Source organism: Tachyglossus aculeatus, chromosome 1, assembly GCF_015852505.1.
Source record: "Tachyglossus aculeatus isolate mTacAcu1 chromosome 1, mTacAcu1.pri, whole genome shotgun sequence".
NCBI lineage: Eukaryota > Metazoa > Chordata > Mammalia > Monotremata > Tachyglossidae > Tachyglossus > Tachyglossus aculeatus.
This window is the reverse complement of record NC_052066.1, coordinates 19404509-19421391: the sequence shown is the minus strand read 5'-3', so window position 1 is coordinate 19421391 and position 16883 is coordinate 19404509. Positions and strand designations below refer to the sequence as shown.

Below are 16883 nucleotides of genomic sequence, written 5' to 3'. Positions count from 1 at the left end.
TCTTTGTGGAATCTTCATTCTTCATGGATCAAGCGTGCAACGGATTCCCTGGCAAAAATACACTCATGGAGCCATTCTCATCTTTGAACTAGAGGGCAATACTATGAAGTAATAACCTATGATCTAATTCATTCATTCAGTCTTATTTTTTGAGTGCTTGCAGTGTGCAGAGCACTGTACTAAGCGCTTAGCATGGAGAAGCAGCATGGCCCAGAAGAAAGAGCATGGGCTTGGGATTAGAAGGACCTGGGTTCTAATGCTGGCTCCACCACTTGTCTGTTGGGTGACCTTGGACAGGTCATTTAACTTCCTTGTGCCTCAGTTTCTTCTTCAAATGCTGAGTCATTTCTGACTCATAGTGACTCCATGTACACACCCTCTTTGGAACATCCCATCTTCTGTCAAGAAGTTGTTCTGGTGTGTGTATCCATAGAATTTTATTGGTAAAGGTACGGAAGTGGTTTACCGTTGCCTTGTTCCACGCAGTAAAAGAGTCTCTGCCACTGTTATTGATCAATGTTTTGATCACTTGATCATCTGCCTTTGACTCTTTCCCAAGCCACTGCTGCCTAGCACAGGTGAATTGACTTTGTCTGACGCTTCGGCTTAGACCTTGCCATTTATAGGTAACCCTGTATGGCACAGCTCTAAGCTTCATCAGCATTCGCAAACTCTCCTGCCGTGATCAGGGTGCCTCAGTTACCTCATTTGTAAAATAGGGATTAAGATTGTGAGGCTCACATGGGACATGGATTGTGTCCAACCCCATTATCTTGTGTCTACCCCAGCACTTAGTTCAGTGCCTGGCACATAGTAAGCACATAACACATACCATGAAAAATATGACCTTCAAATTTGTCCCACTGTCCACTCAGTGTCTCTTTTTTAGGTAGAGTCAACTGTAGGACCCACAAAAGACATTCCCATGGTCACATTCTGAGGAAAAGAACCTGCTGTGATTTAGTGTATGCCTTCCCAGCACTTAGAACAGTTTTGGGCACACAATATGGGTTTAATAAATACTACTACTGCTACTTTGGAAGGAAAAGAACAGGGTTTCAGAATCAGTTCAGCTCCTAACACCCAACTCTCAAAAGATAAGATCCTACTGCTGGGACCAATGCTTACCTAACGGTCTTTTTATACAGGATGAAAAGAGAAGCATTTCTACAGCTCATAGCCGCTGGAAGAGATTATCAAGGGATTTGGTGAACATCTTGGGAAAGACAAGAGAGCCCACTTTCTGGAAAAATTTAGAGAGCAGTCCTCTTCCAGAAGGTGACACTCTAATCTTCTCTTCCGGCTCCAGTATATCTGATGAATATTCCAAAGGGTGAAACTTCAGAAGCTCCAAGTTTTTTGGGTAGGATAAAAGTGCAAAGGGTCCTTTCCTTTGGATCATGCTCTCTTTGTAAAGGCAGCAAATGAGGGGAAAAGAGAATTGCCATAGCAGGAAGCATTTATTTGATTTATCCAGCCTCAAGTAGACCATATTAATCTAAAGAGGAGTTTGGGTGAGTCTGGAGAGCGGTAATGACACAGGCAGATAAAGGCACTGCCACTGTGATGCTTAATTCTTTGAACTCAAAGAAATGGATAATTTCACTGCTCCAAACTCACTCCATTTAATGCTACAGGGGGAAGTCAGAGTGGCAGGAGATTGAGGAGGAGGTGTTAATTGCCTAGTTTAATTTGGGGCAAAAAACCTCGTCTCCCAAGGGCATAATAATAATAATAATAATGGCATTTATTAAGCACCTACTATGTGCAAAGCACTGTTCTGAGCACTGGGGTGGTTACAAGGTGATCAGGTTGTCCCACAGGGGGCTCACAGTCTTCATCCCCATTTTACAGATGAGGTAACTGAGGCCCAGAGAAGTTAAGTGACTTGCCCAAAGTCACACAGCTGACAATTGGCAGAGGCGGGATTTGAACCTGTGACCTCTGAATCCAAAGCCCAGGCTCTTTCCACTGAGCCACGCTGCATCCCTCAGAACCCATTTTCTCACTCCCACTACCAAAATGGGGCATTTGATTGTGAGCCCCTCGAGGGACAGCTCTAGTGTATACTCTTTCCTAGCACTTAGGAAAGTGCTCTCCATATGGTAAGTGCTTAATAAATATTATTACTACCACCATTACTACTTCTTGGCAAGGGTGAGGCACCCAGAAGCAGGCTAGCCCTGCAAAATTGATCATTTCTTGCCGACCCTTGCATTTAGAACTCTCGTGCCATCACCCTGTCCAAGAGGAACAGATGAGTGCCTTGCCTTCCAAGGTTATCTCTGGGCAAGGCTCCAACTCCTGCCCGGAAATCTGGGAACTGATCGGCGTCCACGTGCAGGAGTTGGTGTCCACTTGCGGGAGTAAGTTGAACAGGGTCACTAGGGCCATGCATTCCGGCCCCTAGATCTGAGAATAGAGAGCAACAGCCTCTGGTTACAAGCTTAGAAGAACCTTCGTCCAGGAGGTGACCACCCTTCTTGCACAGCCAAATTCAAACAATCAGTGGTATTTATTGAATCGTATTTATTGAGTGCTTACTATGTGCAGAGCACTGTACTAAGTACTTGGGAAAGTACAGTCGAATAATAAACGGTGGCAGTCCCTGCCCACAACAAGGTTACAGTCTAGAGGAGTATTGAGCACTACAATCTATTGAGCACTTGCTGTGTGCTGAGCACCATACTGGGCACTTATAGTAATAATAATGGCATTTATTAAGCACTTACTATGTGCAAAGTACTGTTCTAAGCGCTGGGGAGGTTACAAGGTGATCAGGTTGTCCCAAGGGGCTAACAGTCTTAATCCCCATTTTCCAGATGAGGTAACTGAGGCCCAGAGAAGTTAAGTGACTTGCCCAAAGTCACACAGCTGACAAGTGGCGGAGCCGGGATTTGGACCCCTGACCTCTGACTCAAAGCCCATGCTCTTTCCATTGAGCCACACTGCTTGCTCTAGCCACGCTGCTTGCTCTTGCTGCTTACACTTAGGAGAGTACAGTAGAACAGAGTTAGTAGACACATTCCTGGTCCACAAGGAGCTTCGCTCTAGAGGGAATTGGCGATATCTGCTGTTTTGTCAGGTCCTCCTTCATCACCAGTCTTCTTCACTTCCTCCAGGTGTTCCTTAAATCCCCCCCGGGGCAGCCGATTCATCCGACTTCCATTTGATCCTGGTGGCTCGGATTGTCTTCCCCAGAAGCCCTGTTGATGGGATGGGGTTCTGCAAATCCGGGTTTCCCGGAACAACCGGATGGCTTGACTTGACGAGGGGTTTCGGTGACATGGCAGGTTGGAAGGTGGTGGTCAGATTGTGGTACGGTAGAAATGAGGCCTATGTCGAGACGATTAATCAGTTAGTAATATTTATTGAGCTCTCATTCTATGCAGAGCACTGTACGCTTGGGAGAGTACAATATAACAGAATTGGTAGACGTGTTCCCTGCCCACAAGGAGCTTACAGCCTAGAGGGGAAGATAGTGCTTCAGCGCTTAGAACAGTGCTTCAGCGCTTAGAACAGTGCTTTGCACATAGTAATCGCTTAATAAATGCCATCGTTATTATTATAGACAATAAAATAAATCATAACTACAGATATAAGGGCTATGGGTGCGGTGACTATCGAGTGCTTCAAGCTCCTCGTGGACAGGCAATGTGTCTGTTATATGTTTATATTGCACACAGTAAGTGCTCAATAAATACAATTTAATGATTGATTAAAGGGTACAGATCCAAGGGTGACACAGAAGGGTGCCAGGGAGGAGGAGGGGGATGAGGAGAGTGGGTGGAGACAGATGGGGTCTTTGGGGGTGAGGGCACAATGAGACATTAGAGAATAACAGAGACTGGAAAGCAAGTGAGAGCCTGGTGGGACAGATCATCACATCGCATTAGAGAAGCAGCGTGGCTCGTTGGATAGAGCCCGGGCTTTGGAGTCAGAGGTCATGGGTTCAAATCCCAGCTCCGCCAATTGTCAGCTGTGTGACTTTGGGCAAGTCACTTCACTTCTCTGGGCCTCCGTTCTCTCATCTGTAAAATGAGGATTAAGACTGTGAGCCCCAAGTGGGACAACCTGATCACCTTGTATCCTCCCCAGCGCTTAGAACAGTGCTTTGCACATAGTAAGCACTTAACAAATGCCATTATTATTATTATTATTATTATTATTATTGTTATCCAGGACCCATCTTTGGATTGATGGCATGTTCAGCTCCCACAGTCTTCCCAGCATTCTAAAACCTCGAAATGCTTATGAAACCTCTCCCTTACACCCACGCCCCTCTTTCTTTTGGGAGGAGGGCATGTGTGCTTAGTACAGTGCTCAGCACACAGTAAGCGCTCAATAAATACGATTTATTTATTATTTATTTATTTATTTATTTATTTTACTTGTACATATCTATTCTATTTATTCTATTTTGTTATTATGTTTGGTTTTGTTCCCTGTCTCCCCCTTTTAGACTGTGAGCCCACTGTTGGGTAGGGACTGTCTCTATATGTTGCCAACTTGTACTTCCCAAGCGCTTAGTACAGTGCTCTGCACACAGTAAGCGCTCAATAAATACGATTGATGATGATGATGATAAATACGACTGAATGAATGAATGTGTGCATTTTAGTCTCTGGAGGGTAAAGCAGGAGATGGGGCCCCACCACTTAGGACATAGAGCTTTGGGGCCCAACATTATTATTAGTATGGTAGCATTTCTTAAGTGCTTACTATGGGCCAGGCCCATTCTAAGCGTTGGGTGGATGATAATTATGGTATTTGTTAAGCGCTTACTGTGTGCAAGGCACTGTACTAAGCACTGAAGTAGATACAAGCGAATAAGGTTGGTCACGGTCTCTACTACACGGGGCTCACAATCTTAATCCCCATTTTACAAGTGAGGTAACTGAGGCCCAGAGAAGTGAAGTGACTTCCCCAAAGCCACACAAGCAGACAAATGGCCGAACCAGGATTAGAAAACCCAGGCCCTTCTGACTCCACTAGGCCATGCTGTAACTCCGATTTTTTTTCTTTTTTGGAGGTGAGTGGGTTAGGAGGGGTCCTGTTTTTTGGAACCTGTGACTAGCGTCTGGCTGAGGTCGGGGGAGGCAACGGCTACCTGATTCATTCATTCATTCGATTGTATTTATTGAGCGCTTACTGTGTGCAGAGCACTGGACTAAGTGCTTGGGAAGTACAAGTTGGCAACATATAGAGACGGTCCCTACCCAACAGTGGGCTCACAGTCTAGAAGGGGGAGACAGACAACAAAACAAAACATGTGGACAGGTGTCACGTCATCACAATAAATAGAAATAAAGCTAGATGCACAGCATTAACAAAATAGAATAGTGAATATGTACAAGTAAAATAGAGCAATAAATCTGTACAAACATGTACAGGTGCTGTGGGGAGCGGAAGCAGGTAGGGCATGGGGGGATGAGGAGGAGAGGAAAAAGGGGGCTCAGTCTGGGAAGGCCTCCTGGAGGAGGTGAGCTCTCACTAGGGCTTTGAAGGGAGGAAGAGAGCTAGGTTGGCACATAGTAAGCACTTAATAAATGCCATTATTATTATTATTATGTATATTGATGCCTGTTTACTTGTTTTGCTGCCTGTCTCCCCCCTTCTAGACTGTAAACCCGGTGTGGGCCGTGATTGTCTCTTTATTGCAGTATTGTGCTTTCCAAGCGCTTAGTACAGTGCTCTGCACCCAGTAAGTGCTCTGTACGCACGACTGAATGAATGAACGAACCTGCATTTTTGGCAGAACTAAACACATTCCACATTCTGACCCACTGATAGAAAGCTTTGATTCCTTTGGCTGTTGTAGTTTTAGCTGAATAGAGTGCCAGCTGAGGGAAGGATAGGGCGGTATGGGGAATGTCAGTATTCTATTTATTTCATTTTGTTAGTATGTTTGGTTTTGTTCTCTGTCTCCCCCTTTTAGACTGTGAGCCCACTGTTGGGTAGGGACTGTCTCTATATGTTGCCAATTTGTACTTCCCAAGCGCTTAGTACAGTGCTCTGCACATAGTAAGCGCTCAATAAATACGATTGATGATGATGATGACCTGACCAATTTCTGCAGTTTGGTACCTCAGACCCGGGCTTGAGAGAGACTCTGTGTTCTAATCCTTCCACAGACCTGGACAAGTTTCCACCATTCTCATTTCTGAGACATCTCCTTTGAAAAGAGGATTCTCCAGAGAACTCAAAGAGCTTGTCAGGTTGCATCACCCGTGCTTTGTTTTGTGCCAAGTGTGTTGTCGTTGTATTTGTTACGCGCTTACTGTGTGCCAGGAATTGTACTGAGTGCTGGGATAGATACAAGATTATCATGTTGGACCCAGTCCAGTTCCCACACGAGGCTCACGGTCTTAATCCCCGTTTTTCAGATGAGGTAACTGAGGCCCAGAGAAGTGAAGTGACACGCCCGGGGTCACACAGCAGACAAGGGGTGGAGCTGGGATTAGAACCCAGGTCCTTCTGACTTCCAGACTCATTCTTTATCTAGCTGGCCACAAAATAATGTGGCCTAGGGGAAAGACCCCAGGCCCGAGATCAGAGAACCTGGGTTCTAATCCAAGCACCGTTACTTCCTTGTTGTGTGACCTTGGGTGGGTCATTTAACTTCTCTGGGCGTGTCTCTTCATGTGTAAAATGAGAATTAAATGCCTGTTTTCCCTCTCTTGAGCCCTGTGTGGGGCAGGGTCTGTGTCTGACCTGATTGTTTTGTCTCTACCTTAGCACTTAGTACAGTGTCTGGTACGAAGCCCCAGAAGAGTGAAGCGTTCAGGATACACAGCCTTAGAGAAGCAGCATGGCTCAGTGGAAAGAGCCCGGGCTTTGGAGTCAGAGGTCATGGGTTCAAATCCCGGCTCCACCAATTGTCAGATGTGTGACTTTGGGAAAGTCACTTCTCTTGGCCTCAATTACCTCATCTGTAAAATGGGGGTGAAGACTGTGAGCCCGCTGTGGGACAACCTGATCACCCTGTAACCTCCCCAGCGCTTAGAACAGTGCTTTGCACATAGTAAGCGCTTGATAAATGCCAACATTATTATTATTATTATTATGGGGAACTCACAACCTGGTACTTCTGAGCCATTCCCAAATGTCAGTCTGAACGTCCCTTCATGACCCGATCGTAGGCAGTGAATTGGCATTGCATTTGCCATCGTGGCTCAGTGGAAAGAGCCCGGGCTTTGGAGTCAGAGGTCACGGGTTCAAATCCCGGCTCCGCCAACTGTCAGCTGGGTGGCTTTGGGCAAGTCACTTCACTTCTCTGCGCCTCCGTTCCCTCATCTGTCAAATGGGGGTCAAGACCGTGAGCCCCCTGTGGGACAACCCGATCACCTGGTATCCTCCCTAGCACTTAGAGCACTGCTTCGCACATAGTACGCGCTTAATGAATGCCATTATTATTATTATTATCTGGTAGTGCATCTCTGTGACTCAACCATGTGCGTGTTTGTATCATTTGGTCCAGCTCTGTAGTGCTCAAGCTGTCTTTCCCGGCCTCCACCTCAATGTTCTAGTGCTTCTGGGCTCCCCGCCTTGGTGCGCCAGCGACTTTCTTCAGCCAAAGAGTGGCCGGAGTGGGAGGTCACACTGCCATTATGGCAGCAGAGCTAGGCGGGGGCTCCTGGGAGCCCCTGCCACAGAGTCAGCCCTGCCCCTGCGATCGCTTCAAACACGCCTGCTGCCTCTGGGGAGGCTTCGTCTACCTCCACGGGGGACGGCGGACCTGCAGTCTGAGCGACTTCTGGCGCTACAGCCCAGGTAACCCATCCTCGGTCTGGTCCTCCCCGCCCGCGCCCACCCTCCCATCCCTCCCTCGGGCTGCTGGAGCTGGGGCCACAGATGAAACGAGGTGGAAGTCTCCCTCCACCCCCTTGGCATAGTCCTTTTTTTGAGCGCAGTATTCGTTAAGCGCTTCCCGTGAGCCAGGCACTGTACTGAGCGCTGGAGTAGATGCAAGGCAAATAGGTCGGACGCAGTCCGTGTCCCACAGAAAATTCGGTCGTAATCCCCATTTTACAGATGAGGGCACTGATGCACATATAAGTTAATATGGATATATGTTTGTACATATTTATTACTCTATTTTACTTGTACATATCTATTCTATTTATTTTATTTTGTTAGTATGTTTGGTTTTGTCTCCCCCTTTTAGACTGGGAGCCCACTGTTGGGTAGGGACTGTCTCTAGATGTTGCCAATTTGTACTTCCCAAGCACTTAGTACAGTGCTCTGCACACAGTAAGCGCTCAATAAATACGATTGATGATGATGATCATCATATGTATATATGCTTGTACATATTTATTACTCTATTTTACTTGTACATATCCTATTTATTTTATTTTGTTAGTATGTTTGGTTTTGTCTCCCCCTTTTAGACTGTGAGCCCACTGTTGGGTAGGGACTGTCTCTAGATGTTGCCATTTGTACTTCCCAAGCGCTTAGTACAGTGCCCTGCACACAGTTAGCGCTCAATAAATACGATTGGTGATGATGATGATGATGACTTGTCCAAGGTCCCACAGCAGACAAATCGGGGGCCGGTGTTAGAGCCGAGGTCCTTCTGACTCCCTACAGCACCTGTATATATGTATATATGCTTGTACATATTTATTACTCTATTTATTAATTTTACTTGTACATATCTATTCTATTTATTTTATTGTGTTAGTATGTTTGGTTTTGTTCTCTGTCTCCCCCTTTTAGACGGTGAGTCCACTGTTGGGTAGGGACTGTCTCTATATGTTGCCAACTTGTACTTCCCAAGCGCTTCGTACAGTGCTCTGCACACAGTAAGCACTCAATAAATACGATTGATTGATTGATTGATTGACTCCCGGGCCTGTGCTGTATCCACTAGGTCACTCTGCTTCCTAGAAGGATTTCAAACAAATGGAATCAATCAATCAGTGGTGTTCATTGAGCACTTACTGTTTGCAGAGCACTGTAGTAAGCGCCTGGGAGCTGAGGCCCACGAGAGGCACTCTTTGCACCCATATCTTTATACTTGGTTGCTTCCCCTACCTATGATTCGTGGCTCAGTGGAAAGAGCCCGGGCTTTGGAGTCAGAGGTCATGGGTTCAAATCCCAACTCTGCCAGTTTTCAGCTGTGTGACTTTGGGCAAGTCACTTCACTTCTCTGTGCCTCCGTTACCTCATCTGTAAAATGGGGATTAAGACCGCGAGCCCCCCGTGGGACAACCTGATCACCTTGTAACCTCCCCAGCGCTTAGAACAGTGCTGTGCACATGGTAAGCGCTTAATAAATGCCATCATTATTATTATTAGGATTGATTTTAATGTCTGCCTCCCCGCTAGACTGTAAGGTCCATGAGGACAAGAATCGTGTCTACAAAGCTATTGTGCTCTCCCAAGCACTTAATACGGTGCTCTACATTCATTCATTCATTCAATCATATTTATTGAGCACTTACTGTGTGCAGAGCACTGTACTAAGCGCTTGGGAAGTACAAGTTGGCAACATATAGAGACGGTCCCTACCCAACAGTGGGCTCACAGTCTCTACATACAGTAAGAGCTCAATAAATACCACTGATTTTTTTTTTTAATTGTTCTGCGTCAGATTCCGGTGACCTGCAGCCCTGATAGTGGAAAGATGAACTGGATGTTCGTCATCATCATCATCATCAATCGTATTTATTGAGTGCTTACTATGTGCAGAGCACTGTACTAAGCGCTTGGGAAGTACAAATTGGCAACATATACAGTCCCTACCCAACATTGGGCTCACAGTCTAAAAGGGGGAGACAGAGAACAAAACCAAACATACTAACAAAATAAAATAAATAGAATAGATATGTACAAGTAAAATAAATAAATAGAGTAATAAATATGTACAAACATATATACATATATACAGGTGCTGTGGGGAAGGGAAGGAGGTAAGATGGGGGGGGATGGAGAGGAAGGAAGGGGCTCAGTCCTGATAGCAGAAAGATGAACTGGATGTTCATCATCATCATCATCAATCGTATTTATTGAGCGCTTACTATGTGCAGAGCACTGTACTAAGCACTTGGGAAGTACAAATTGGCAACATATAGAGACAGTCCCTACCCAACATTTGGCTCACAGTCTAAAAGGGGGAGACAGAGAACAAAACCAAACATACTAACAGAATAAAATAAATAGAATAGATATGTACAAGTAAAATAAATAAATAGAGTAATAAATATGTACAAACATATATACATATATACAGGTGCTGTGGGGAAGGGAAGGAGGTAAGATGGGGGGGATGGAGAGGAAGGAAGGGGCTCAGTCCTGATAGCAGAAAGATGAACTGGATGTTCATCATCATCATCATCAATCGTATTTATTGAGCGCTTACTATGTGCAGAGCACTGTACTAAGCACTTGGGAAGTACAAATTGGCAACATATAGAGACAGTCCCTACCCAACATTTGGCTCACAGTCTAAAAGGGGGAGACAGAGAACAAAACCAAACATACTAACAGAATAAAATAAATAGAATAGATATGTACAAGTAAAATAAATAAATAAATAACTAGAGTAATAAATATGTACAAACATATATACATATATACAGGTGCTGTGGGGAAGGGAAGGAGGTAAGATGGGGGGGGATGGAGAGGGGGACGAGGGGGAGAGGTTGGAGGCTCCTTTCAGGCCTCTGGTTTCTTAGGGTGAAATGGGAAGGCAAGTACAGATGCTCAAAAAAAATCAGGGCCGCAGGCCCAGGTTGCCACATCTCCCGGTCTTTGGAGCATCCACTTCTCTTCAAATGGACACTGGACATCTCCCAGGAAACCAGCCTCTGGAATCAGTGGTGGTGGGGGTAGGGGGACAAAAGCTTTCGGGGAGCCGAGTCCCAGCGTGGCCTGAACAGAAACCGGTCCCAAGAGAACGGGTGGAGTGTCTCCGAAATGATTCTCCTGCTGGCTTTTATCCCATCTTGGGGGTCGTGCCCCGGGCCCAACCTTCTGGCCGCGGTCTGGTGATGGCTTTAGGTCTGTGTTGGGTCTCTGCTTTTTGACGTCACTTTCTTTTTTTGCCTCCCCAGAGAGGAATGCGTGGGAGATATTGGACTGTTCAGGAAGAGCCCCAGAAGAACTAGAAGAACATTCAATGGTGGCATATCGGGTCAGTTAACAATAACAATAATAATGTCTCTCCTATTTATTTTATTTTGTTAATATGTTTGGTTCTGTTCTCTGTCTCCCCCTTCTAGCCTGCGAGCCCACTGTTGGGTAGGGACCGTCTCTATATGTTGCCAACTTGTACTTCCCAAGCGCTTAGTACAGTGCTCTGCACACAGGAAGCGCTCAATAAATACGATTGATTGACAATAATTCATTCATTGTCATATTTATTGAGCGCTTACTGTGTGCAGAGTGTTGTACGCAGCGTGGCTCAGTGGAAAGAGCACGGGCTTTGGAGACAGAGGTCATGGGTTCAAATCCCAGCTCCGCCAACTGCCAGCTGGGTGACTTTGGGCATGTCACTGAACTTCTCTGGGCCTCAGTTACCTCATCTGTAAAATGGAGATTAAAACTGTGAGCCCCCAGTGGGACAACCTGATCACCTTGTAACCTTCCCAGTGTTAGAACAGTGGTTTGCACATAGTAAGCGCTTAACAAATGCCATCAACATTATTATTATTATCACTGCACTAAGTGCATATTATTAATTGTATTGTTGATTATTAATGTTGATTAATTATTAATTAATGATACTGATTTTAATTAACACTGTTAGTAATTATTAGTTATTGACTTGATTATTGTTAATTAGTAATTTACATTATTAATAATAATAATAATAATAAAGCCCTTACTATGTGCCAAGGACTGTTTTAAGCGCTGGGGTAGATACAAGTTAATCAGGTTGGACGCAGTCCCTGTGCTACATGGGGCTTACATTCCATTTTACAGATGAGGTAAGTGAAGCCCAGAGAAGTAAAGTGACTTGCCCAAGGTCACACAACAGACATGTGGTGAAGCCAGGATTGGAACCTGGGCCCTCTTGACCCCCAGGCCCCTGCTTTATCCAATCAATCAATCAATCAATCGTATTTATTGAGCGCTTACTGTGTGCAGAGCACTGTACTAAGCGCTTGGGAAGTACAAGGTGGCAACATATAGAGACGGCCCCTACCCAACAGTGGGCTCAAAGTCTAAAAGGGGGAGACAGAGAACAAAACCAAACATACTAACAAAATAAAATAAATAGAATAGATATGTGCAAGTAAAATAAATAAATAAATAAGTAGAGTAATAAATATGTACAAACATATATACATATATACAGGTGCTGTGGGGAAGGGAAGGAGGTAAGATGGGGGGGGGTGGAGAGGGGGACGCTTCTTAGGGCCTTAAATAGGGTTTTTTAGGGCCAGGGGGTAGTAGGTAGTCCAGGACCTTGCCGAATGTTACAGTCGTATACAATCTATTGAAAGATACCTTCCCTGGACACCTCCACCTGTCACGCTTTCTTGCTCTTTCTTTCCCCTGTGGCTTAAGGCCGTTAACTTCCCCCTAAAAATGATGGTTATTTGTTAAGTGCTCACTATGTGTCAAGGACTGTACTAGACACTGAGGTAGATACAAGTTAATCAGGTGCAGACCCAGTCCCTGCCCCATTTGGGGCTCACAGCCTAAGTAGGAGGGAGAACAGGTATTTCATCCCCATTTTGCAGTTGAGGAAACTGAGGCACAGAGCAGTGAGGTGACTTGCCCAAGGTCACACAGCAGATGTATGACGGAGCTGGGATTAGAACCCAGGTCCCCGTCTCCCACGAGGTTGTGTTCTTTCCAGTAGGTTGTGGCGCATCTCTCGAAAGTAAGCTCACGGGCAGGGAACGTGTCTCCCAACTGTTCCATGGTACTTTCCCAAGCACTTAGTACAGTGCTATCCATACGGTAAGCGCTCAGTAAATACCAGTGATTGATCGATTGTTAACCTGGAACTGTATTGAGAAGCAGCGTAGCCCGCTGTTGGGTAGGGACCGTCTCTATATGTTGCCAACTTGTACTTCCCAAGCGCTTACAGTGCTCTGCACACAGTAAGCGCTCAATAAATACGATTGATTGATTGGAAAGAGCCCGGGCTTTGGAGTCAGAGGTCATGGGTTCAAATCCCGGCTCCGCCACTTGTCAGCTGTGCGACTTTGGGCAAGTCACTTCACTCCTCTGGGCCTCAGTTCCCTCATCTGTAAAATGTGGATGAAGATTATGAGCCCCCCGTAGGACAACCTGGTCACCTTGTAACCTCCCCAGCGCTTAGAACAGTGCTTTGCACAGAGTAAGTGCTTAATAAATGTCATTATTATGAAGTTTTAAACCTAAAAAGTACTTCCTGACTGCTCAGATGACTGGACACAGTACCAAACTCGTTATTTCGTTAATATAAACCCATTTTAGGTTGTGTGCTTCTTGGTGAACAAGGAAGGCAACTGGCTTGCATCCGCTCCCTAAACTTGAAGGCAATTAAATTAGCCTCCTCATTTCTCGACTAAAAACATACTAGGCTGTAACCTTTTCTTTGTAAGACTAGTCCTTTAATAATTTTAGTTTTGTGGCCCGAACGTTGTATGGAGGAACGTAAGCATGGATCATTGCCAAGAGTAAATAAATATCTTTGTTCTAGTAGTTGGGGAAGCAGCGTGGCTCAGTGGAAAGAGCACGGGCTTTGGAGTCAGAGGTCATGGGTTCAAATCCTGGCTCCGCCAACTGTCAGCTGTGAGACTTTGGGCAAGTCACCTAACTTCTCTGTGCCTCAGTTACCTCATCTGTAAAAAAAAAAATGGGGATTAAGACTGTGAGACCCCTGTGGGACAATCTGATCACTTTGTAACCTCCCCAGTGCTTAGAACAGTGCTTTGAACATAGTTAGTGCTTAATAAATGCTATCATTATTATTATTATTATTATTATTATTATTATTAAAGTCCCCATAGGGAATCATTCCATTGTGCAGTCCATTCCCAGGGCATGCTGTTGGGGCGGTTGGTTATAGGTGGAGAAATGCAGGTGAACCACAGCCTTGTAAGTAGGAAGAGAGGAGAAAATCCATCTCCCCTCCGGCCCTCTAAAGCATCTGCCTTCAGAGACCTTGCTGGTTTCCAGGTGAGAGCTCATGTTTGGGGTGGGGGGGTGTCATTGAAGAAATTTTTTCCTCTTCCCTGTGCGATAGCCTCACCTTTGCGCTTGGATTTGCATATTTATTCCCCCTCTCCCTCAGCCTCACAGCAATTATGTTCATATCTGTGATTATTTATATTAATTTCCGCCTCCTCTTCTAGACTGTAAGCTGCGTGGGAGCAGGAAATGTCTACCAAGTCCATTGTATCAGTCACTTGTATTTAATGAGTGCTCTATTGTGTATTGTACTGTCCCGAGCACTTAGTACAGTGCTCTGCACGCGGTAAATGCTCAAATATGATTGATTGATTGATTGAAGTAGAAGTCCCCACTTCAGTCCATACTTCACTCTGCTGCTCAGATTAGAGAAGCAGTGTGGCTCAGTGGAAAGAGCCCGGGCTTTGGAGTCAGAGGTCATGGGTTCAAATCCCAGCCCCGCCACTTGTCAGCTGTATGACTTTGGGCAAGTCACTTAATCAATCAATCAATCAATCGTATTTATTGAGCGCTTACTGTGTGCAGAGCACTGTACTGAGCGCTTGGGAAGTACAAGTTGGCAACATATAGAGACAGTCCCTACCCAACAGTGGGCTCACAGTCTAAAAGGGGGAGACAGAGAACAAAACCGAACATACAACAAAATAAAATAAATAGAATAGATATGTACAGGTAAAATAAATAGAGTAATAAATATGTACCAACATATATACAGGTGCTGTGGCGAAGGGAAGGAGGTAAGATGGGGGGATGGAGAGGGGGACAAGGGGGGAGAGGAGGGAAGGGGCTCAGTTTGGGAAGGCCTCCTGGAGGAGGTGAGCTCTCAGTAGGGCCTTGAAGGGAGGAAGAGAGCTAGCTTGGCAGATGGGCACTTAACTTCTCTGGGCCTCAGTTACCTCATCTGTAAAATGGGGATGAAGACTGTGAGCCCTCTGTGGGACAACCTGATCATCTTGCAACCTCCCCAGTGCTTAGAACAGTGCTTTGCATATAGTAAGCACTTAATAAATGCCATTATTATTATTATTATTGTTATCTTTCTACAGAAATGTTTATGACGTGTCACCCCCGCCCCCCCAAAAATCTCCAGGGGTTGCCCATCAACCTCCGTATCAAACAAAAACTCCTCACTATTGTCTTCAAAGCTCTCCATCAACTTGCCCCTTTTTACTTCACCTCCCTTCTCTCCTAGATCCCAGCCCACACACTCCACTCCTCTGATGCTAACTTTCTCATTGTGCCTCCATCTTGCCTGTCCCACTGTCGCCCCAGCCCACGGCCTACCTCTGGCCTGGAACTCCCTCCCTCCTCAAGTCGGCCAAACAATCACTCTTCCCCGCTTCAAAGCCCTACTGAAGGCTCACCTCCTCCAGGAGGCCTTCCCAGACCAAGCCCCCTTTTCCTCAGCTCCCCCTCCCTTCTGCATCACCTTGACTCGCTCCCTTTGCTCTCCCCCTCGCCCCACAGCACTTATGTATATATGTCCATAATTCTATTTATATTGATGCCTACTTACTTGTTTTGATGTCTGTCTTCCCCCTCTAGACTGTAAGCCCAGTGTGGGCAGGGCTTATCTCTCTTTATTACCAAATTGCACTTTCCAAGCGCTTAGTACAGTGCTCTGCACACAGTAAGCGCTCAACAAATGCAATTGAATTGAATGAATTGAATAACAATAATAATAATGATCGTATTTGTTAAGCACTTACTATGTGCAAAGCACTGTTCTAAGCACTGGGGGATACAAGGTGATCAGGTTGTCCCACTTGGGGCTCACAGTCTTAATTCCCATTTTACAGAGGAGGGAACTGAGGCACAGAGAAGTTAAGTGACTTGCCCAAAGTCACACAGCTGACATTTGGCGGAGCTGGGATTTGAACCCATGACCTCTGACTCCAAAGCCCGGGCTCTTTCCACTGAGCCACGCTGCTTCTCTTGAATGAAAGTCCTGGGCCGTCTAAGGCCTTGTAGGTTTCCAACTTCCCGCCTCTCAACCTTCATCAGACCCCAGGCTGGCCTCAAAGAACGATGCCACAGTCCTGAACCAGGAGAATCACAGGAGACAGTTGTAGCGTAGTTGTGCTGTTCGAGTGCGTGGGTTCTTCCCCAACCATGTGAGATTTGTTGGTTTGTGGTTCTGCCTTAGGCACGAGACCTACTCTGTGGCAATCAATCAATCAATCGTATTTATTGAGCGCTTACTGTGTGCAGAGCACTGTACTAGGAGCTTGGGAAGTACAAGTTGGCAACATAGAGACAGTCCCTACCCAACAGTGGGCTCACAGTCTAAACGGGGGAGACAGAGAACAAAACCAAACATACTAACAAAATAAAATAAATAGAATAGATATGTACAAGTAAAATAAATAAATGAATAAATAGAGTAATAAATATGTACAAACATATATGCGTATATACAGGTGCTGTGGGGAAGGGAAGGAGGTAAGATGGGGGGGATGGAGAGGGGGACGAGGGGGAGAGGAGAGGAGTGGCAGTTGTGTGGCCTAGATTATGCTGCCTTCCCAGCTCCCGGGAGAAGCCCCGTTTGGAAAACATTAAGTTGGAGCTAGAACTAGTGAGCTGATTGCTCTCTTCCTCTATCATACATGTCCACCGTATGTCTTTGCAGGGCACCATCTACGTGTTTGGTGGCATGATGGAGTCAGCTTTCAGCCAAAGAAAAACCCCCCTCTGGATGTACGAAATAGGTATGCTGTGAATCGGGCACGACGAGGTGAAGCTACTGC

General features: G+C 45.7%; 1 protein-coding gene across 5 annotated transcripts in view; it reads left to right on the top strand.

The window, feature by feature from the left end:
- The window catches only part of LOC119925252 (F-box only protein 42-like), a 46481-nt gene that overhangs the window by 19636 nt on the left and 9962 nt on the right, over positions 1-16883 (top strand). For 4 of the 5 annotated variants that reach the window (XR_005449808.1, XM_038743368.1, XM_038743382.1 and 1 more), the window contains 3 exons: positions 7481-7773; positions 11061-11140; positions 16766-16844. Coding sequence is in view for 4 of the 5 variants with exons in the window: in XM_038743368.1 (XP_038599296.1) it covers positions 7611-7773; positions 11061-11140; positions 16766-16844 (322 nt within the window). In the remaining variant the exon portion in view is untranslated. Of the gene's footprint in view, positions 1-6145; positions 6219-7480; positions 7774-11060; positions 11141-16765; positions 16845-16883 lie in introns of those variants that run through there. The other variant, XM_038743374.1, reaches the window with a different exon arrangement.